Source organism: Phalacrocorax aristotelis, chromosome 9, assembly GCF_949628215.1.
Source record: "Phalacrocorax aristotelis chromosome 9, bGulAri2.1, whole genome shotgun sequence".
Classification (NCBI taxonomy): domain Eukaryota; kingdom Metazoa; phylum Chordata; class Aves; order Suliformes; family Phalacrocoracidae; genus Phalacrocorax; species Phalacrocorax aristotelis.
Window position 1 is genome coordinate 1,529,402 of NC_134284.1, and position 21,513 is coordinate 1,550,914.

The window sequence follows — 21,513 nt, forward strand, 5'->3', positions numbered from 1 at the left end:
CAGCAAGTCAAGTTTTTGTTAGTCAATGGAAGGAACTAGAACTTCATTTGTCTCTACAATACTGGACTATATTCCTTTGAGCACAAAGGTTTTTTTAGTGTAAGAAAATGCCCACTGCATTTTCTCCTGCTCTGGAAGCAGATGCATTTTCTTATTGCTCATGCTTTGGGTAGCAAGGCTTTATTCTAAGGGTTGTTTTTGGTTGAGTCTTGCTCCAGCACTGCTTAGAGTAGCCCACAGGCTCATTTAATGTGTTCTCTAGATTTAGGCTATTAGCAATGATATGTAAATGGACTTATATGAGGTATTCCAAGTTGATCACCTGCTGGTAGATTCCAGCTTCTAAGCGACTTCTGATAAAGCAGAGAGTCTGTATCATGTTCTTCACATTACCTAACATGTTTTAAAGATTGTAGGTTTTTTGGGATGTGTAGAGTATAGTGTAAGATTCTAATGGGTTGGTCTCTGTAGTCAATTTAATGAGGAAAACCTAGATTTATGACTACCTGGCTTCAGCATGAACAACTAGTTGCTGAACAAGAACAAGTCTTTTGAAGACTAAGGATATGGCAGAATGATTCAGGAATGAGCACAGAAACTTGTTTTCCAGTATGCAAAGTGAACATTAAGCTATAACTCAACCCTCAAACCTTTTGTTATAAAAACAGGCCCATTAACTTCAGTGAGGATCCTCACATGACTGAAGTTTTCAGGTACTAGCCTTCAATAGGTTTTTCATTACTTTTCTGCCTATTTTTAATTCCTACAAGAATCAAACTATAGAAACTGTTTGCTAATGGAGAAAATGACAGGTGATTTACTCTCCCTCTGTTATCACTCCTGCCCCTTTGGCCTGTCTATGATAGGAGGTAAGTTCTGTAAATTAATCTATATTATTAAGCCATCCCCCTAAATAAGACCTAGCACATAATTGTACATGTATTTTGGAAAAAAAGCATAGTGGATAGTTTAGAGATTTCAAAAGCATTCCAATTAGCCTGCTTTAGAGATGATCAGCATGGTAATGGAAAAACAAGTATGCATGTATGACTGAAGAGTCATAGCAGTGACTCCCCTGGAGTTGTACTCTGCAACTACCTTCAAGCAGGTTTCTTCCTACTTTGCTCGATTTTTAAAAGGGAAAAGCCTTGATGAATAATGATGTTTGCTGCTACTGACAAGTAATGTAAATATTCTTGGCATTAATAAAATTTTAATTCTATCAATGTTGCGGAGCCATGTATGTCTACAGTGCACTGGTGCATAAGAACTCAGCTGACAAGGCAGTGTTATTTAATAGACAGAATAAAACACCATTTGCTTCTCTATGGCAACCATTGGTAGAATCTGTGCTCCTAGCTCTGTACTGACAGACAACTAGCTGAGCCTGCCTGTGAGCATGCATGTGCCTCAATGTCCCAAGTGTTTTAAAAACAGTGCTCACCAATCTGGTAGGCCTGTCTCCGCAGTGTTCTGGAAGCTCTGTGTCCCTTCTTCTTTAAAAACATCTGGCTTCCTGAGGGTAAAGGAAGCAGAAGGGGTATAATAAGGAGCCAGGGAAGGCGAGAGGCTCCTGGGGTGAAAGGGATGCTCTGTGCCCAGCTGTGGCCCCCTTGCTGGCTCTGGATATTCAAAATTATCATGGGAAATGCTTCCTCTCTGCAAGGCCAGCCAACGGGAGAGAAAAGGAGTACATGGGAACCCCTTTCTGTTTATAGTTTGGATAGGCTTCTCACAAGGATGAAGACTGAAGTTATGGAAAGGTTTAGGCTCAGCTGGGCATGCCAACAATCTGTAGTTCATCTTTCCTTGCAGATTCTATGGAGAAACTTCTTTACTCTTGACCAGACAAAGCAAAATGAAGTGGTAAACACCTTGACATTTTGGAAGGATGATCACAGATGATGGGAAAATATTTGGAGATGGGCCCTGTTGAAACGTCTTTACTCACACTTTCTAGCTCATTCAGGAAATGGGTCTCAAAGCATATTAAATGTCAACTTCTTGACTACAAGGGGAAAAGGGTATTTATCCTAATTTTATATCTCCATAGTCAATAAAGATGCCACTTCATTCATGTGAAGCTTCATATCCAGCTACAGTGCTCCAAGAGGCGGGATTAGAAAAAATGACCAAACCTGAGAAAGCTACTGCTATCAGACCTTATTTAAAACAATAAATGTTTTGCTATCAATTCCTGTTTTGTGAAGATAGCATTTCTTTTTATATATACTTCTTCCAAGTCAGTTACACTGGGAAGAAATAACTTTTAGATAGTGTCCTTTGTAACAGAAATATTAAATACACTGAAATCTATGTTTTTATACTCTTAAATGTAGGATATCTAAATGTAAAATGTGAAAAAAATCTTAATTTGACATGAAGATTTATATATGTCTCTTTTAAAAGAAATAAAATAAGATGTTCAAGATTGAAATGGACCAGGTCATGAATCGTCACAACGCAGCTCTTCAGCCCTTTTTCTTTTCAGCTGGCTAGACAACAACCTCACTCCCCAGTCCTCAGCCCAGGCTCAGTTGATCCTGCACACAGCAGCTGCAGTCTATTATTTCAAAGATCACTTCTGGGCACACACAGATCCTGTCTGACTGAGGAATCTGAGCAGACTGCACCACTGTGCCTGCACTATTGTTATACTTTTACACATGCACATGGACACTGCTAACATGAAATCTAAAATTTGCTTTATCACCTTGTAAATCTATGCCTGGTTTCTCTTCATGAGTCATCACAGAAAGGGTCTGTCAGATCAGATGTGTACTAATGTTGTTTGGAAGTAATGGAAAAATATTAAAACTATTCAGATTATATGTCCATTTATTTCTGTTAGTTTTCCCAAGATAGCCATTTCCTAAAATGGTTTCAGTCCCTCATTTGTTCATTGCCAGTGAACAAAGTCAGTCTTTGTTTCTCTAAATAGGGCCACTGTGTCAGGAAGTGACATACAAAACACGTTGAGATTTCATATGTGATCCCAGCTTCTGGTTTACTCATCAATTACAGACAGCAGTCTCAAAATCAAGAACTTTTTCAGCAAGGTGCTGAACTCTAAGAGTACTCTCACTCTCACAATGTTCTTCTCCAAAAAGGCAGACTGAAACTACAGATGTTTCTAAATGACACAATGAATTACACAGAGTTAAGGAAATCAAAAGCATACTTTTAGAGATTTCCAGAAAGTTTCCAATTCATTTTGAGTATCACATATTAAAACAGCGAGAGCTCTGACTGGCATTCTGTCTTTATAGATCACTGTTGCTGTGTTATTGTGTGGTACTGGTCTTCTGAATTTGTGCTTCTACTACATATTGTCCATTAGTATAACATGAAAATTAAACTAATTCTCTGAAGTAAGAGTTAAGAGATTATTTGTGACCAGGAGAAATAATTTTGATAATTTTGTCTGACTTGGTATTTAATATAGTCTGGGAACCTCCCTGAGCTTGCTTCTGTTTCAACTGTAGAGCACATTAAATAAATATCCAATCCTGCGTTGAAATCAATATATATCAAGGCATCTGATAGTTTCCTAATGAGAATTACTTTCACTGTTAAATTATGCTTTATTTACAGTCTGAAGTAGTCTAACTTTAATATCTAGCCATTGCTCTGAAATAGAAAATTTATTCAAAGTTTATTCCCCATGTGGCTCAGTATTACTGGAATGTAATCAAGTCATCTTGTAAGAATATCTTTGTTGAACTAACAGCCTGAGTTCTGATACTGTTGGAGTATATGGTCCATCTTTCATCCACTTAAAAAACTTAATGGTCCTCCTCTGAATTCTATACAATATACTGTTGTCTTATTGTCCTGGGAATAAAAAGGTAAGGTCAGAAATAACCTCCTAATTCTGCAGGAGACTTAGTTCTTTATGCATATGCAGACTATTCACTGTGATTCTCAAATCTTCTCCTAAATCTTTACTTCCCAGGATATAATCCTCCATCTCGTAAAGTTTACTTATATTCTTTAGTCCTATATATCTCACTTCATACTTGGCTGTATTAATAATATTCTAACAACCAGTTTTCTAAGTTTTTCATATCACTGACACAGTGACCTATCTTCAACATTCACCACTTCTTTGACCTTTCTGTATCTACTGCCTTTATTAGTTTTCATTATTTTCTTCTGGGGTATTAATAGTAAAATATCAATCCTCAAAAATTTCTCAGTGACTTGGGAACCCAAATTCCTATATATGATCTAGATATTAAGGAGTTTGAAAGACATTTAAGTGAATGATATTTTGGCTCCTAGAGGCTGAAGTTCTCTTGTAAACAGAACTTATGTCTCCAAGTATTTTTAAAATGTTAAGATATGCCTCAAAAGTAAACTAGAGTAGATTTTATTTCCCTCCAACAAATAAAGTTACAGATTCCCTCTGCTTTCAAATATAGAAGGATTTTGATAGTATTCTGTCCTCTTTATTATTTGCTGTTTAGTGTCATGTTCTACTACTGGGCTGTGATTCTATAAATGCTAAGTGAGGAAGAAGTCCATGCTTGTGTTGAGGACAATTATGAGAATGACACACTGTTGTGCATTAGTTTTGCACCTGTCACCTCTACAGTAAGAAATTTTATTACCTGTCACACTACGTAGCTTCCTAGTGGTACAGAAGGTCCCTTGGGACTTGCACTGCCCTGTTTCACAAGTTCTTTTTTCACCTCTGTTTTGGCTTATATGTTTCTTTGTGTTTTCTGAGTATGTGCATTAGATGAGGTGTCTTGTCACATATGACAACTTACCTGAAGTTTGCCCTAATGATTATCAAGAATTGTGACAGATATTAAATATTTTTGCTTGAAAAAGAGAATATTCTTCTTGACCGGGCACAGTGAAAGAGAGGACATCCATACCTGAATCACCTTCAAACCGTTACCCAGTGTCCCTGGAATCATTAGGCTATGATCACACTTTGTAACACCATCATTCTCTGAGCAGGTCTAGAACTGAAGTCGCTTTAGCAAAAACTAATATTGTGACATTTGATTTAAGGCCTTTTCTCTAACAAGCCTTTTCTTGCAGTCATTTGTTAAATGACACTACTACTAGCAATGACTCTGCAGCATATTTGGTTGTACTCAAGTTGGACATTAAACTGGTGCAGGGAGAGGCTAGGATTCTGTGGCTGAATTCTGCCTATAATTCATAGTCTAACTCATGTGATGATATGTGATATCAAGTTGATATTACCTGAGAAATTTTAGAGTTAGAGCAGTTTCCCCGTTCTTCTCCCTGTTCCATCTGAACAATAATACTGGTAATTACGTGCAACCCACACAAGTACAAAAGATTTAAACTTTTTTTTGGATGGCAAACATAAAATTCAAGAAGACTAAATCCTTGAATGAGATCTTAGTATCCTTTCCAAAATATGAAGGGACTCTTTCACAGCCTTTATTTTAGGGATATCATACAGTAATGTTGTCACAACAGCAAGTGTGATTTTAATGGGTTTACCTGTCACTTACGAGCTCTATGTCAAAAAATACATCATAAAAGAGAGGTATATAAATGAGAAACTAGTAACTTCTAATGCAGAAAAGCTCTTATATGCTGCAGATTTTATAAATATTCTGATAAATTTTTAAAGCAACTGAGTAGAAAATGCAAAATTCCTAAATTTCTCTCCTAAGAAGAGAGAGATTGTTTCTCTCCATTGTGAAATCACAGGCTCATAAATGAAAATGCAGCTGCAAGCAGTGAATGTTATACATGCATCTGGGAAAAATGATAAGGGAATTAGAAAATAGGAAAACGAATGTGGAGAAGGGGAAAATGCACTCATGTAAACAAAGGTAAAAACAGAGGAAATTCATTAAATACATGATCAAAATTTGTCAGCAAGTTTAATAAGAGAGTCTCTCATAGAAGGAAAACTCAAAATGGAAGGTGGCTTTCTAAAAGAGAGGCTCACACTACAGCAGATTTTGCTAGGGCTAAATTTTACAGCGTTAAATAAACAGTGGATACAAACAACACAAATGAAATAATCAGACACAAAAATATCCTGATAATTCATAGAATTCTACAGATCAGATCAGATTAGAGATGTATCTCCTGTTTTTATCGATGGTTTCCAAAGAACCAAACAACTTCATAGACTATAAGTAAAGGAAATGAAATCAGAAGCCTTTTTAACGTAGTCATGTTATATGAGACAACACTCAAAAGTACATTGGAATACCAGTTTTAACTGGCCAGTTGTTTTCACAATTTTTTACCAAGTAATTCCGTGATTCAGACAAAGACGTAAGACACAACAGTAAGAACAACATCAGAAGGGTTCTTCCTTTTTTTGGGTTTGCATTTGTTTCTTGTGTTTGGAGTACTTCTGCAAATGGAATATCTTCCATTTCTACCCAGAGATGTGTGCTTTTCAGACAGCTTCATTTTTATGTGCTAAGAATACAGAGAAAACCTTGGCTCCTAGCCAGACATAACTTCAACTGTATCACATTTTTCAGTTTTGTTCTTTTCTCCAATTGCTTGCTTCTAGGATTTTAAATGTAGATTTTATCTATGTGTTTTGGACCTGCTGTTTTGAATTTTGAATATTGAGTCATCTATGTACAATTTCTGAGAATAGAAACAAACAATGACAATCTCAGAAATCATTAAAATGCCCCAAAAAGAAGTAAAATATTGGTTTCAATTGAAAATACAAATATAGCCTAAGTGAGACTTGAGTGGCCAGTTCAAAATGTAACTTCAGATACGATTAACAGGCAAAGGCATTTTTAAAGTGCTCCTAACTACTCTGCAGACACCCACAGACATTCCATATGCTTCCCCATCCTTTCACATTCTCTGTTTTAACATGTTTACATGTATCACAGTCCTGGGCTTTGAAGCAGCTGGATAAGCTATTTTCTCACCTAAACACCTCTAAGTGATTCATAGGCTGAAATGAAATATAGGAATACTTACCTCTAAGTTTGTCTTTGCAAATACTACTCTAAAACAATTTTCATGCTTGAATATTGTAAATGTGAAATCTGTAAATGTGATTGACAGAATTTCCATGCTTGTTAAAAAACTTGACCTGTTACAGCGACAGTAACACTCAACTGTGCTCCCTATTACCTGCTCTCTCAAACTCCATTCAGTACTTATGGTATACAGCAAGCGACATTCCCAGTAAAATGCAGAAAAAATTTACTCAATGCAAAATGTATAAACAAAAAGGAATAGGGAAAAAAAAGTATATAAACCCCAAATATGAAATACAGGAAGGGAGAAATACATTACAGTGATGCCTTTGAAAAAAAAAAGACAAGTTTTTAATTTTCCATTCTGAAAAGTATTGTTTGCCAGTATTTTTACTACGTCTGTAGGTATTGTAGGCTTATAAAATCTTCCATTTTTTCACTGTCTAGATACATATTATACATACAAAATAAACTGCACATACAAATGAGCACACACAAACACACAGGATCTATGGTTTAACTCCAGTAAACCATATAACAGATGCTGAAGGCTTTTTCATCTTTTCTATAAACATGCTAACTAAAACGGCAAAATTGTACTCTTTGTAAGATCTCTCTGGTAAGTCTCTTGCATTTGTTCAAGTGCCATGGTACTCTGTCAAATCAGTCATGTTAGTTCAAAAGATATATACTGAAATATCCGTATGGGCAACACTCTCTTGGTAGCTTTATGACATAATGAAATAATACCGTACTTATTATCAAACTAATTTACATAATCAGATTTTCCCTCTGACTGATACAGAACTGCAGATACATTTTGCTGTAAATAAATTGATTGGGCACGTGAGTGTGAGAAGAATGGCAGAAAACTTGCTAAGACAGAATCCTGGTATTAGATGGGGAACATTCTTGGCTAAGTTAACAGTATTGAATTCTTTCAAAACTTACTGCAAAGTACAAAATCACTCTAGAATTGGAAGCTTGTTATTTCTATTCTATAAGCTAAAGTAACTACCTCTGCAGAAGTGACTCTCCAAGCATGAAACCAAAGGTTTAAAAAGAACTTTTATTACCTTTGCCAAGGTATACTACATCAAGACACACTGAACATTTTAATAGCGAGGATTCAAAAGTATCAACCTCTCTGATAACTGAAAACAAAGCTGCAGACCTTTGTCTAATATATATGTTTGCTCTCTGGCTTTCAGGTTGCATCCAACATGTACAAAAGGCTCACAAAATATTTGTAAAAAATATAGAAAAGTAAAATGTAAAACAGTAAAAAATTCTCTTGGGCTTTAAATCTCACTACAAGAAAGACATGCAGGTGCTGGAGCATGCCCAAAGAATAGCAACAAAGCTGGTGAAGGGTCTAGAGCACATGTCTTATGAGAAGCGGATAAGGGAATTGGGGTGGTTTAGCCTGGGGAAAAGGAGGCTGAGGGGAGACCTTATCACTCTCTACAGCTGCCTGAAAGGAGGTTGTAGCGAGGTGGCGGTCTGTCTCTTAAGGAACAAATGATAGGACAAGAGGAAATGGACTCAAGTTGTGCCAGGGAGTTGTGCCAGAATCTTAGTGCCTTAGATTCGATATTAGGAACAATTTCTTCACTGAAAGGGTTGTCAAACACTGGAACAGGCTGCCCAGGGAAGTGGTGGAGTCACCATTCCTGGAGTTGTTCAAAAAGACATGCAGGCGAGGCGCTTAGGGACATGGTTTAGAGGTGGACTTTGCAGTGCTATGTTTACGGTTGGACTTGATGATATTAAAGGTCTTTTCCAACCTAAATGGTTCTACGATTCTAAAATTGCTTGCTATTTATTACTGGGAGTTTTCAGGATTAAATATCTTCACAGACACTCCATGCCTAGGAGGTCACATAAAAAAATCCTGAAGGCAATGGAGTCCATAGCTATAGTTTTGACCAAGGACCTTTAGTTAAACTCTGCATAGGCCATAAAGAACAAAGAAGCTTTTAATTCTTATTTTGCCAGAGGGGCTACCAGAAAGGTGGTCAGGGAAATCATCTTTTCCATTGGATTAACCCACTGTTAATGACAGCATGTAAATTGATGTTGACAGTAATGTTGATGACACTAGCAGTAACTTTTCGTCATGCAGGTGGTAAGAAGTTCCACCTCCAATATTTTGTTGGAGAAAAACTCTGCCAATCCTTCTTTTATGTAGAGATGACTCTCTGGAGCTGACAGCCTTTTTGTGTCTGTTTTTTTCTCAGACATGTAAATCTAGAACCTGATCTCTGGATATAATAGTTTTATTCGAGAACTTCACTACCTGTGTTTTAAAGTCTAAAAGGGTCCTTACAGTATAGAAAACACTCTAGAGATTGTGGACATTTTGATACCATTCCTGGAAAGAACTGTCTCATGAGTTTAGACTCTGTTCGCATGAAATCTCCACCTGAAATTCTTGGGCAGGAGGTTTTTGATATTTATTGCTCTTTGGAACAGCAGTGGAGTTTTGCCAGGCCAGAGTAGCAAAAAGGATGCCTGGAAACAGTGAGAGTATCCAGAGAGTTTGTGCTCCCTAAGATCACAACAACTGCTGTGGTTGCTGTGTGTCTTATTCCCTGTATGAATACCTCAAATACAACTGCATTTCCTGGAGCCACCATTCGGGTTGATTCACATACTGTAAAACCACGCAGTGGCTGCCCATTCATTTACTTTCTGTCAAGCTAGTGATGTTTTGTATTGAATCCTGCACTAGGGAAGGCTGGTTTTGAAATGAGCTGTTCACTAGCAGTAACCTTGCCTCCCTGCTTGGGAAATGTGCCGTCAACGAATGTGAAATGTGGGTGCTGAAATTCACTGTTCTCCCCTCGTACCTTTTTTTTTTTTTTCTTTCTGATCTGGCCTCACTATTAACTACCCACAAGGAATACCCATTTTCTCAAACAGGTGGAGGTGAAGCTGAACAACTCCCTATCAAATCCAGTCTGTCAGTTGGTTTGATACCCAAAATGAGAAACAAGAAAGCCTGTTCAAAGCCCTTGGGGCTCGATAAATTGCGAAAATATATTATGCTGAGAAACTCAAGCCATAGATGACAGGCACTGCACGGTCTTGCAAAGGACAGAAGACTGAACGCTTCAATCACTTATCCTAGAGCTCTCAACAGGAGATGTGACTTCACTATCAGTGGGAAACAATGAACAATCACTGTCAGATGAACAGAAAGACTGATCACAGGGTACTGCTCTGTAGCAATCAAAGTAGAGAGACCAGTAAAGGAAAAAGAATTTTGATTCCTTTAAATTCTTTGACATATTTCTGGAAAAGCTGAGCAACATCCAGCAGTGGGGCCTTCCCCAAAAGACAGTTACTCAGAATCTGACAAAACTTTATACTCTAAATTAATTTTGGCATGGAAAAGAAACTCTGAGAGAAACTTTCCTTCATTGGATCAGAAAAAAGTACAGTTGCTGTAGAATTGTCTCCTCTTACTTGTATTAGGTATGGTGCTTGTGTTGATACTGCAGCAATAAATTAAATTCGCAGCAGTAATAAATGTTTCAACAAACAGAAGGCAAAGCAAGATAAACACCATTCAGTAAAATTTTAATCAAATGCTTCCTCTTAATATTAGACTTATCTATTTCTCTAATGAAAAAGGTAAAACATCTTCTCCAAGATGTGCCCTGTCACACCACTGTGACGCTTGCAATGACTGACATTTTCTCTGGTATTTCTTTTTACCATGGCTGCCATAAAGTGCGCCGCATGAATATGAGTGACATCTTTACTAACATGTGGTACTTACTTATCTCCCACAATTCCCAAGTTGATTGTTGGATAGCCGTGTTCTTGGATTGTAGCTAGGAGAGTTGAACGGTTACTGTCCCGAATCTTTCCTGGCAAGAGGTCATCTTCAGGATTCAGTAGCTATAAAACCAAAACCACTCTCAGTCAGTCTCCTTGGAATACTGTGCCTTTACACAAGTGAGAATTTTCTTCTTCAGATTGGACAAGATATTCTTAGACACATATTGTAAAATACATGTGTGAACTGATTTAGTGAATTTAAATTAATAAGATGATATGTAATATACTTGTTTAGTCAATCCTCCATGTTGCTTAGTTTGTTTCTATTGGTTCATGCCTGCAAACCCTTCTTTCTCCTTACGAGTACCTGGCTTCTCATCTCTAACATTTGAAATCAAAATAAAAACTTTAATTTTTCAAGTTATTGCTTCTATTTAAATGGTTTTAAAGGAACCTCATTGATGTTGCTAACCATATGTAAAGGCATTAACAGAAATTTTGAAGTTCATTGCCTACTTACCAGTAAAGATGTTTTTTAAACACAACAATCTGTATTGGAATAATAGACAGAAGCTTAAAGCTTGATTCTTATATCAATTACTGTTTTGGAAGAAAAGCTTTCCCTCAAGATGGTAGCATGGCAATCGCCTTACATGTGTTACATATTTTGGAAGTTAAACTACAAAACATGCATATGTAAACATGTATTTTAAATATGTCAGGAATTCTTTTGTAGGACACAAAAGGACAACACAATATTGGCCGGAGGTAAATAATAATAATAATAATGAGAATATATTGGTCAAGATTATACCAACAGTGTTAGGTGGTAAGGTAAAAATAGCCAAGAGTGGAGCATGGCTAAATTTTCATGCTTTGGCTAGCAGCTCTTCTTCTGTGAAGCTTTCCATAGGATGTTTAACAAACCCACTGTGCAGGATCTGTTTTAACACATGATACAAAAGAGCATGCCCACATCAGTAAAGGACCCTTTAATGACATGCAAGAACCTTCAGTCATACAGAAGATACTATTCAGAAAATCATCACCCGCAATCCTTGTAGGTCTTTGACTTTGTTCTTTGGTTAGCGATATGTTTCCTGCATGACCCACCCTATGTTATAAAATCTGGCAATATTCTGTCCTAGCAAGTCTGGCCTCAGCATCACTCACAGTACCCATTACACCTTCATTGGAGTTGTGGAAGTTGTAAGAACACCACCAGATGACAAAATTCAACATATTAAAAGTTTTCAAAATCTTTCAAAATTCAACATGTTCAAGCTGTATGAGAATACAGCTATTGGGTATATGTTTGCGTCTGGATTTCAAAAAGGACGGTCAAAATTATAGGTCTAAATTCATGCCCTCTTTAAACTTCAAACGGACTTCATCTCAACCCACAAGTACTTTTTCTTTTGCTCTTCCTATTCTCTCTCTGTCCTCCTGCAGAAGGGAATGAGTGAGCATAGTTGCTGGCCAAGGTCAACCCACAAGATATGTACAATTAGCAAACTGAGTTAATCTTGACATGAATTTTCTGATGTAATTAAGATAAAGCAATTAGAAAGTTGTTCTGGAGTTCTACCAACAGGAGGTTGTCTGGATTTCAACATGTACTACTATTAAAATAATAAGGCACAATACTACAGCAAGACATTCGATAGTATTATTCAGTTTCCAAAGAAAGGTTATCTGCCGTTTGCGCTATAGCTACAGAAGAGTGCTGCTCAAAAGAAATTACCCTTCCAGTCATGATTTGCAGTATGAATTACAACCTAACTACCCCACAGGTGTTCCGTTGCTGGCAGGAGGAAAGCATCTGGCATATGGTTGGATACATTACCAAAACTTTGGCAAAGACACTGTGTGAGACTTGTGAGAGAGCCCTCAAGGAAGAAAACACAAGCAGCTGCTATGGGTATCACTCACAAAATACCTCATGTCAGCATGAGTTGCAGTTCAAAAAGTGAGTCTAATTGGGAATAGGGAGGAAGTAATTATCCAAAACACTGTCCCAAAGAAGATACAGTAATTCAGACCTTGATTCTAAACATACTTTTCTTACCTCATTCCCTGTTGACATGACTGCAACCACTGGAAACTTGTTAACTTCTACTTCGGTTACTCCAACAGTTGCTAAGAGACCAATCTCAGATGGACCCATGTGGGTTCCCTTAGCCAGCACACATTCACCTCTTTTAATGTCATGTCCTATAGGTCTGAAAATCGTAGCACAGAAAAAAAAATGAAAGAAAAACAGAATGAGATTGAAAGTATCTTTCATTGAGTGGTCCTGCTCCAGGTTAGGAGTGTCCAGGGATGTTCATTAGTCAAATTGTCAAATGTCAGTACTGCTTATAGTTAAAAAATCACTATGAAAATCACCAGCCCTTCTACTCCTACAGAGATACTTTATTGTTTATAAAATAGGGTGTTTACAGACCTGATATCTTGGCCTGGTCGAGCCTGCACCAAGATTCGAACCTCTAACTCTTCAGTACCCTACAAAAAGAAGGAGATCAAATACAGTCAGCTGGGCTATTCCCAGAATATTAATCAGCCTTAATTTCTCAGAATTCTACACAGTTTACAATACTCATTACACTAAGACCTTATGGTTTAAGCATCATCATTGTTCTCCTGATCTATGTGTCAAGATTGTAATACAATGTGTGCTAAAACTGAACAGCTTTATAGGAAATTCTCTTTGATGAGCTCACCAGGGAAGGCCCAGCACTGAATACATAGATTTACATTCCTTTTTTAATGATCCCTGTGTTGATATCTCTTTCCTATGTTACATCCTATGTTTGTCTGTCGATCTGGTATACCAAGTGGATTCTTCCTACACCTCTCAGCCTACTTGATCTGCTCGAACAATTTAAAAGACGGCATTTCAGAAAGACCGTTTGTCTGACAGACAGTATGCCACTACATCCGCAGAGAGGCAGGAAGAAGCTATATGCTCTAGCTGTTTCAGGATTTTCATGTAGATTCCTGTAGCAGAAACTCCTACTTGAGAGCTTTGTACAAATCAGAAAGAGGCTTATTCATCATGTTTATTTAATGTGAACATGAGACAGTGGCCTGAAAAGTCTGATGCCTACTTTAATATTTGTGTTTACTTCTTCAGAATTTCAATGGTTTGGTGATTCATTCAATGCCAATAAATGTCAAATGACCTACATCATTAATATTTAATTTATAAGCCCTGCAAGTGGGTTGATGATATGTACACTCAGCTTTGAGATAGTGCCAGCCTGTCAATAGCACTAAATCTATACTAACTTAGGCTGGAACAGATTTTCTTTCTACATTATCATGTAGTGCTTCATACCTTAAGTACCTCAAAGTTATAAATCAGACACTAATATTACAAGACAAACAAGGCACCTCGTTGTCATTTGGAATTTTTACAGGAATGATAGTGTTGTACAAGACACTGGGACTTGACTCTTTTCTTTAAGGGGATATGGACTGCATTTTCCGAGTTCAAACTAAGTGCTTTAAACTAAAGGCCCCAAAGTTCAAGTTAATGAATGTGTTGTTACAGATTGTGGTTCTGTTTACCTACTGTGAAAATGGATAAATTTAAACCCATGAAAACCAGGAAATGACTAACAAAAACATCAATGCTGAAAAACTGATTTCTTACTTTATCACAATGTTTTCAAAATATGCTTTTAGTGCAAATTCTGTTTCCTTTATACCTGGTCCTCTTGTTTAACAGAGCACTATTTTTGGTAGCTAGAATCCAAAAGGGCTGTGCTGGTGCCCGGGATGTCCTTTTATCTCCCTTATCCCCATCTGAAGCTCTAAAAGACACTTTAAGCTTGTGATGAAAATCTGGGGTAAGAGTTAGTCTAAGAATTATTTTATTTTTATGACACTCTAGGGGTGGTTGGCCAGTCATGAAGATTTGAATTTTCTGTATCTTTGGTAAAATTTAAAGATAGCTAGGAAGCTTCTAGGGAATCAGAAGGAGTGCCAATGATACATGTGAGTAACAGAAAACGTCCTAGTTAGGACTCGTGGATTAGGGGAAACAAGAAAAAAAAAAAAGGCTTTTGAGGGGTTTAGTAATTCCAGGTTTGAAAAGCACTGTGGAAAGTGTGACTGGAAAACATGGTGATGTCCAGAGATTGTTATTTAAGGAACTGATGGATATCCCCGAATGCTTTAGGAATACAGGATAATTCAAGGTAGGTCTTGCAGGAAGGTATGGCATTATGCTGAGACCATCTTCCATTTAGTGTGTATCAGGCAGCATTCTTCTTGCTGTGTATTAATATATTTTGAATTATGTCTGAGTGGTTTACTCGGATGGTTGTTAACAGCCAGCATCCATATTGATATACTGATGCTCGGTCTTGATGTAGGATCTAACTCTTGTTTTTGGTTGATCACATCGGCCTCCTTGTTCCTAAAAGGTGACATAAAAACTCAAAATGAAAAGGCTGTAGACATGTTTTTCTCAATTACGTGCATTTGGGAAGTTAATAAGAATTTTTCTTGCTGCTGGACAGATATAATTCCTTTCAGGCCTGTAACTTCTACAGTCATTTGGGTAGCACTTGCTATGATATTTAAGTTCTGCTACCACAATTAGAGGTCAAGGAGCTACTTTTAAAAGTACTCTCTGTCTTTTCAGAAGAACACTTTTCAGGTAACAGAATCACAGAATCTCAGGCTGGAAGGGACCTCAGGGATCATCTAGTCCAACCTCTCTAGGAAGAGCACAGTCTAGACAAGATGGCCCAGCACCCTGTCCAGCTGAATCTTGAAGGTGTCCAACGTGGCCGAGTCAACCACTTCCCTGGGGAGATTATTCCAGTGGTGACTGCCCTCACTGTGAAAAATTTTTCCTCCTGTGTCCAATTGGAATCTCCCCAAGAGCAACTTGTGTCCATCCTCCCCTGTCCTCTCCATGTGATTCCATGTAAAAAGGGAGTCTCCATCTTCTTTGTAGCTGCCCCCTAAGTACTGGTACATGGGGATGAGATCCCCTCTGAGTCTCCTTTTCTCAAGGCTGAACAAGCCCAGTTCTCCCAGCCTATCCTCGTATGGCAGCTTCCCAGTCCTCTGATCATCTTGGTGGCCCTTCTCTGGACCCCTTCCAGCCTGGCCACATCCTTTTTGTATAGCGGGGACCAGAACTGCACACAGCACTCCAGGTGTGGCCTGACCAGCGCTGAGTAGAGTGCGATAATGACTTCTTTCTCTCTGCTGGTGATGCCCTTTTTGATGCAACCCAGCATCCTGTTGGCCTTCTTGGCCACAGCAGCCACTGTTCGCTCATGTTGAGCTTCCTGCCCACCAGGACCCCCAGGTCCCTTCCCACAGAGCTGCTCTCCAGCCAGGTGCATCCCAGTCCGTGCTGCGCTCCCGCATTATGTTTTCCCAGGTGCGTGACCTTACACTTCTCCTTGTTGAACTTCATAAGGTTCTTGCTGGCCCACTCTTCCAGCCTATCCAGATCTTCCTGCAGAGCAGCTCTCCCTTCTGGAGTGTCTACTTCCCCACTCAATTTGGTGTCACCTGCAAATGTCATCAGGCTACACTTGATGCCGTTATCCAGATCACTTACAAAGATGTTGAATAACATTGGGCCCAATACTGATCCCTGGGGGACTCCACTTGTGACAGGTTGCCCCTTGGAAAAGGAGCTATTTACCACCACCCTTTGGGTGCGGCCTGTCAGCCAGGTCCCCACCCACTGCACAGACCACTTGTCTAGGCCATAATGCATTCATTTCTCCAGGAGGAGGCTGTGGGGGACTGTATCAAAGGCCTTGGAGAAGTCCAGGTAGACAATGTCTGCCGCCCACCCCATGTCAACCAGGCAAGTCACTTTGTCGTAGGAGGCCACCACGTTTGTCAAGCACAATCTGCCTTTAGTGAAGCCATGTTGGCTTTTCCCAATCACGTGCTTCATTTGACTTGTGATGGCCCTCAGGAGGATTCGTTCCATGACTTTCACAGGGAATGAAGTAAGGCTGATGGGCCTATAGTTACCCAGATCTTCCCTTGAGCCTTTCTTGTAGATAGGGGTAACATTTGCCTTCTTCCAGTCCTCTGGGACATCCCCTGTTCTCCATGACTTCTCAAAGATAATGGAGAGTGGCCTTGCGATGACGTCAGCCATCTCTGTCACCACCCTCAGGAGGATGGTGTCAGGACCCATTGATTTGTAGGGGTCAAGCTCCTGTAGTAATTCATGTACTAACTCTTCCTTCACTGATGGTGGGTCAGTGTTTGGATCAACCGGCAATCTCCTTCCCAAAGCCTGGGACCCAACAGTGCTGGTAAAGACAGAGGTGAAGGTGGTGTTGAGGACCTCTGCCTTTTCTGCATCATTGGTGATTGACTCTCCTTTTCTGTTTAACAGTGGGCCTATGTTTTCCTTCTTTTTCTGCTTATGGTTGACATGTCTGAAGAAACCGTTCTTGTTATTTTTGACATCTACAGCCAGTTTTGATTCAAGGTGGGCTTTTGCTTTTCTAACTGCATCTCTGCACACTCTGGCAATGCCCTTGTAGCTCTTGACGGATAGTCCACCACTTCTCCATCTCTGGTGTGCTTCCCTTTTGGATTTGAGTAGACCCAGGAGGTCATGGTTGAGCCATGGGGGCCTATTGCTCTGCTTACTTCGCTTTTGTTTGTAGGGGATAAATTGCCTTTGTGCTTCCAATAGAGAGTTCTTGAAGAGTTCCCAGCACTCACTAGCTCCTTTGTCTTCCCTTCGAATCCCTCCCAGCTGAGCCCTGAGTGAACTGAAGTTTGCTCTTCTAAAATCCAGAACCCTTGTCTTAGAGCTGACCTTCAGCGCACTCAGCAGGATCCCGAAGTCCACAATGTTGTGGTCACTGCAGCCAAGGCTATCACTAACCGAGATGTTACAAAGAAGGCTTTCTCGGTTTGTGAATAGCAAGCCCAGCAGCGCCTCATTCCTGGTTGGCACATCTAACATTTGTACCAGGGAACAGTCCTCTATACATTCCAGGAACTTGGTGGATGACATGCGAGCTGCCGTAGTGTTCTTCCAGCAGATGTCTGGGTTGAAATCACCCATCAGGACCAGGTTCTGTTGGCCAGAAGCTTGCTTTAGTGCCCCAAGTATCGCTTCGCTGGCATCGTCATCGTGGTTAGGAGGTTGCTATCAGATGCCCACTGTGAGGTCCTGCTTGGAGACAACCCCTTTGACTTTAACCCAGAGACATTCGATAGAGCAGTCACAATCACCATAGCTGACTTCGATACATTCAAGGTGTTCCTTGATGTAGAGTGCAACTCCTCCACCTCTTCTACCCTGCCTGTCCTTACGAAAGAGCCTATCACTGTCCATTGCAATCCCCCAGTCGTCTGAGGTGTCCCACCATGTTTCAGTTACTCCTATGATGTCGTGCCCTTCCGAGTGGGCACGGAGCGCCAGTGTCTCCCGTTTGTTGCCTAGACTGTGTGCATTTGTGTACATACACTTGAGGTGATTACTCTTCTGTTTCACCTCTTGGGAAACAGCTAAGGAACCTTTGTCACCACACTGCTTGGCCTGACTTACTCCCCCGTTGGACATGCTGGTGTGAGCATTTTTGCAATGGATCCCACCCCCCAAGTCCTTCAGTTTAAAGCCCACCTCACCAAGTCAGCCAGCCTACTGCTGAAGATTCCCTTACCCCTTTTAGACAGATGGATTCCATCCCTCCCCAGCATGTTGTCATCATTGAAGAACACCCCATTGTCATAAAAGCCAAACCCCTCACGATGGCACCAGCCACGTAGCCAGGAGTTGATATACATTATGCGCGTGTTTCTGGCTGCTCCCTTCCCTTGAAGTGGCAAAATGGAAGAGAAGATCACATGGGCGCCAATGTTTTTCACTTGCTCCCCCAGGGCTTGAAAGTCTTCCTTGACTTTACCCAGGTTGCGGCTCTCAGTGTCGTTCATGCCTACATGAAATAGTAGTAGTGGATAGTAGTCTGTTCCCCTGATGAGTTGTGGCACCCTCTTGGCCACGTCTCGGACCTTGGCTGCTGGAAGGCAGCACACCTCTCGTGACTCCCTGTCAGGCTGGCAGATGGGTGGTGCCTCAGTACCCTTCAGAGAGTCACCCACCACGAGCGCTCGTCGTTTCTTTTTACAATGTCCACTGTATGTTGCTGGTACAGTCTTCCCTTTTGGGGGACTTTGCAGACCTTGCTCATGGGTGTCCTCAGTCGTTCAAGCTTCATATCTGTTTCTGATTGTGATGGCGGAGGGTGCAGGCTGATGTGGAATCCTGCTTCTGTGAGTAACCACAGTCCACGGTGCCTCATTCTCGGAGATGTCTGCCACAGGAACATGATTCTGAAACCACCTGCCATACCTCTGCCTCAGCTCCTCTAACACTGCGCAGCCCCTTAACCATTTGCTGCAGTTCGGCCACCTGACGTGACAGGTCGTCAACCTGTGCACACCTCGTGCAGGTACCTTTTCGTCAGGGGAGGGGTTGGGGCATTTGCCACAACCCACTGCCTGTACTGGTGTGTCCTTTCTTACAGACCCGTCTGGGTGGATGCGTCTGACATCTCAGGGGCTTTTGCTCCACGAACAGTGGTTTCAGCTCTGAGGCGAGTGCCCACCATTTCGCTAGAGACCGAAGCACTTGCCTGAACTGTAGACCTACAAGCGGGCTGCGGCGTCCCTCCTGCTCGCCCTGCCTGCGCCAACTGCCGCCCCACGCCCTGTTTGCCCGTCCTGGTCGCCACGCTTCTGGTTGCTCGCGCTCCCTACGGGCCGGTTAAATCTCCCGCCGTTGCTTGTGGCAAGGCCCCACGTCGTGTCAGCTGCACGTCAGCCTCGCCCGCGAGAGCTGCCGGCTCCTGACGGGTCCCTCTGCTCACCCCTGGGCTTCTCGGGTACGAGGAACCGTCTTGCTTGCCCCGATCTAGCGCTGAGCCACGGGACTCGCCCTTGTCGCCACTGTGCTCCTTGCCGATTGAGCTAGAGATTTAATTCAGTTAAATCCCAGCCCTGAAGGAGTTCTTAACACTAAAAAGAAAAATATTCCTGAAATATGTAGCCACCCAGGCATGAAAAGGAGAGAAGAAAACCATACTAATAAAACTGTACTAATTATTAATGTACAGGATTAGCAGAGTGGCATATTCAAGGACAAGCAGAAATTGAAGAGATCTACCTTCCACTTACAGGCAGGAAAAGTAAAGTGAAGGTGGCTGACCATTCAGTAAAAAATTCAGTTTAAGCACATAACCAAATAATCTAGTCTCACATGCAGAGGATAACATGCACAGAAAAAAGTGGAATCCAGGAAGACAGTCATCCAAAGAAGAAGAAGAAAATGAGAGGTTATCATGTATATTGCTCTGCAATGTGATAGTCCTCTCATGCTGAGGTGGGCAATGGCCACAGAAAGCTGGCTCAGTAAGGCTAATTCAATGATTAACAAGTAGTGAAGGCAACGGTGTATTTTACAGGAAGATAGAATCTACAAATGCACATCTGTAACCTCAAAGCAGGACTGACTCAATAAATGTGATGAAGGCCAGCCTAGACAGCCTGCTGACTTCATGAGATGTAAAAATCTATGCATTTACAGTAATAAGGCATGAGAAAGGATCATGAGAGTATGTTTCAGTTTTTGCTGTCTTCATCAGCTTTGAACACAAGAATTCATCTACTTGCACCCCAGCTGCAACTGCAATGCCAGCATAGGGATACGGCGAAGTGGAACAGCTTGTCAGAACAGCAGCAGAGGAGCAAAGGCTGATTTGAGCAGAGAACCATGCACACACTTCATTCCAAAACTGAACCTGGAAGTTGTGTCAATAAGAGACATATCTTCTTGCCTTAAAATCTGTCAGATGATGGCAAACATGATGATGGTGCTCTGAAATCACAGCTGGGTAAGGGAAGGCAATGATTCAGAAGGAACCCTCTGAACACAAAGGAAGTCTAAGATGGACTGTTCAAGATACAGTTGTCTACGGACAGCTCCTGTGCTTCAGCGAAAAACACATTTTACTTTGTTAAGACAACTGTGTATCCAGAATTAGTACTACAGTACTTGAATTTTTTTCTGTGGTATTTTGCAGCATCTGAGAGGTAGGGCGCTAACAGGATTTATAGGTATGCTGGAAAATCTGTTCAAATTAAACAAAGTCAAGACTATGTTCTGGGGAAATATGCACCGTATCAATTTCCTGGTTTTCAGAGGTCTTAAATTCAGTAATTTTTTTCATTTTAAAGGAGCATAGAAGTCTATTGAAGAAATTAATTATGATTTTAAAAAAATGCAGGGGCACTTACTTCCCCTGTTACATAATAAAACTCCTTATTCTAAATATATGTATTTATTGTAAGGCATGTGCACAAAACATATTCTCCAAAATCCACCAAATTCACCTTTGCTGAAACGAGACTAACTCTTGATAATTCAGAACAACATTCACAGCATAGTTCAAAATAATCCAAGTCATCCTATGGATTTTGCAGCACTTAAAACAGTTCACTTTCCCACAGAAAATCATATTCAGCTTTAATTACATCACCAGTGATGCTGCACTGTAATATTTCAATGTACTATTCTGGGATCAAAATGTATTTTAAGAAAACTTTTCCTCTTCTTACTTGGTGAGTTTAGGAGAACTTTTTAAGTCCTCATCTTGCTGAGTTTCAGGATGATCCTGAAATATAAAGAAGATTGCTCTACTGCTAAATGTGAACTTTGTATAGAAAAAAAGGAAATATAATGTCTGATTGC

At 40.3% G+C, this 21,513-nt stretch overlaps 1 protein-coding gene across 11 annotated transcripts in view; it reads right to left on the reverse strand.

Moving 5' to 3' along the window:
- GPHN (gephyrin) overlaps positions 1 to 21,513 on the reverse strand; it is a 308,628-nt gene that overhangs the window by 19,798 nt on the left and 267,317 nt on the right. For 10 of the 11 annotated variants that reach the window (XM_075103174.1, XM_075103177.1, XM_075103175.1 and 7 more), the window contains 3 exons: positions 13,198 to 13,256; positions 12,820 to 12,973; positions 10,750 to 10,871 (listed from right to left, as the gene is read on the reverse strand). In XM_075103174.1, the coding sequence (XP_074959275.1) occupies positions 10,750 to 10,871; positions 12,820 to 12,973; positions 13,198 to 13,256 (335 nt within the window). Of the gene's footprint in view, positions 1 to 1,425; positions 1,517 to 10,749; positions 10,872 to 12,819; positions 12,974 to 13,197; positions 13,257 to 21,513 lie in introns of those variants that run through there. The other variant, XM_075103179.1, reaches the window with a different exon arrangement.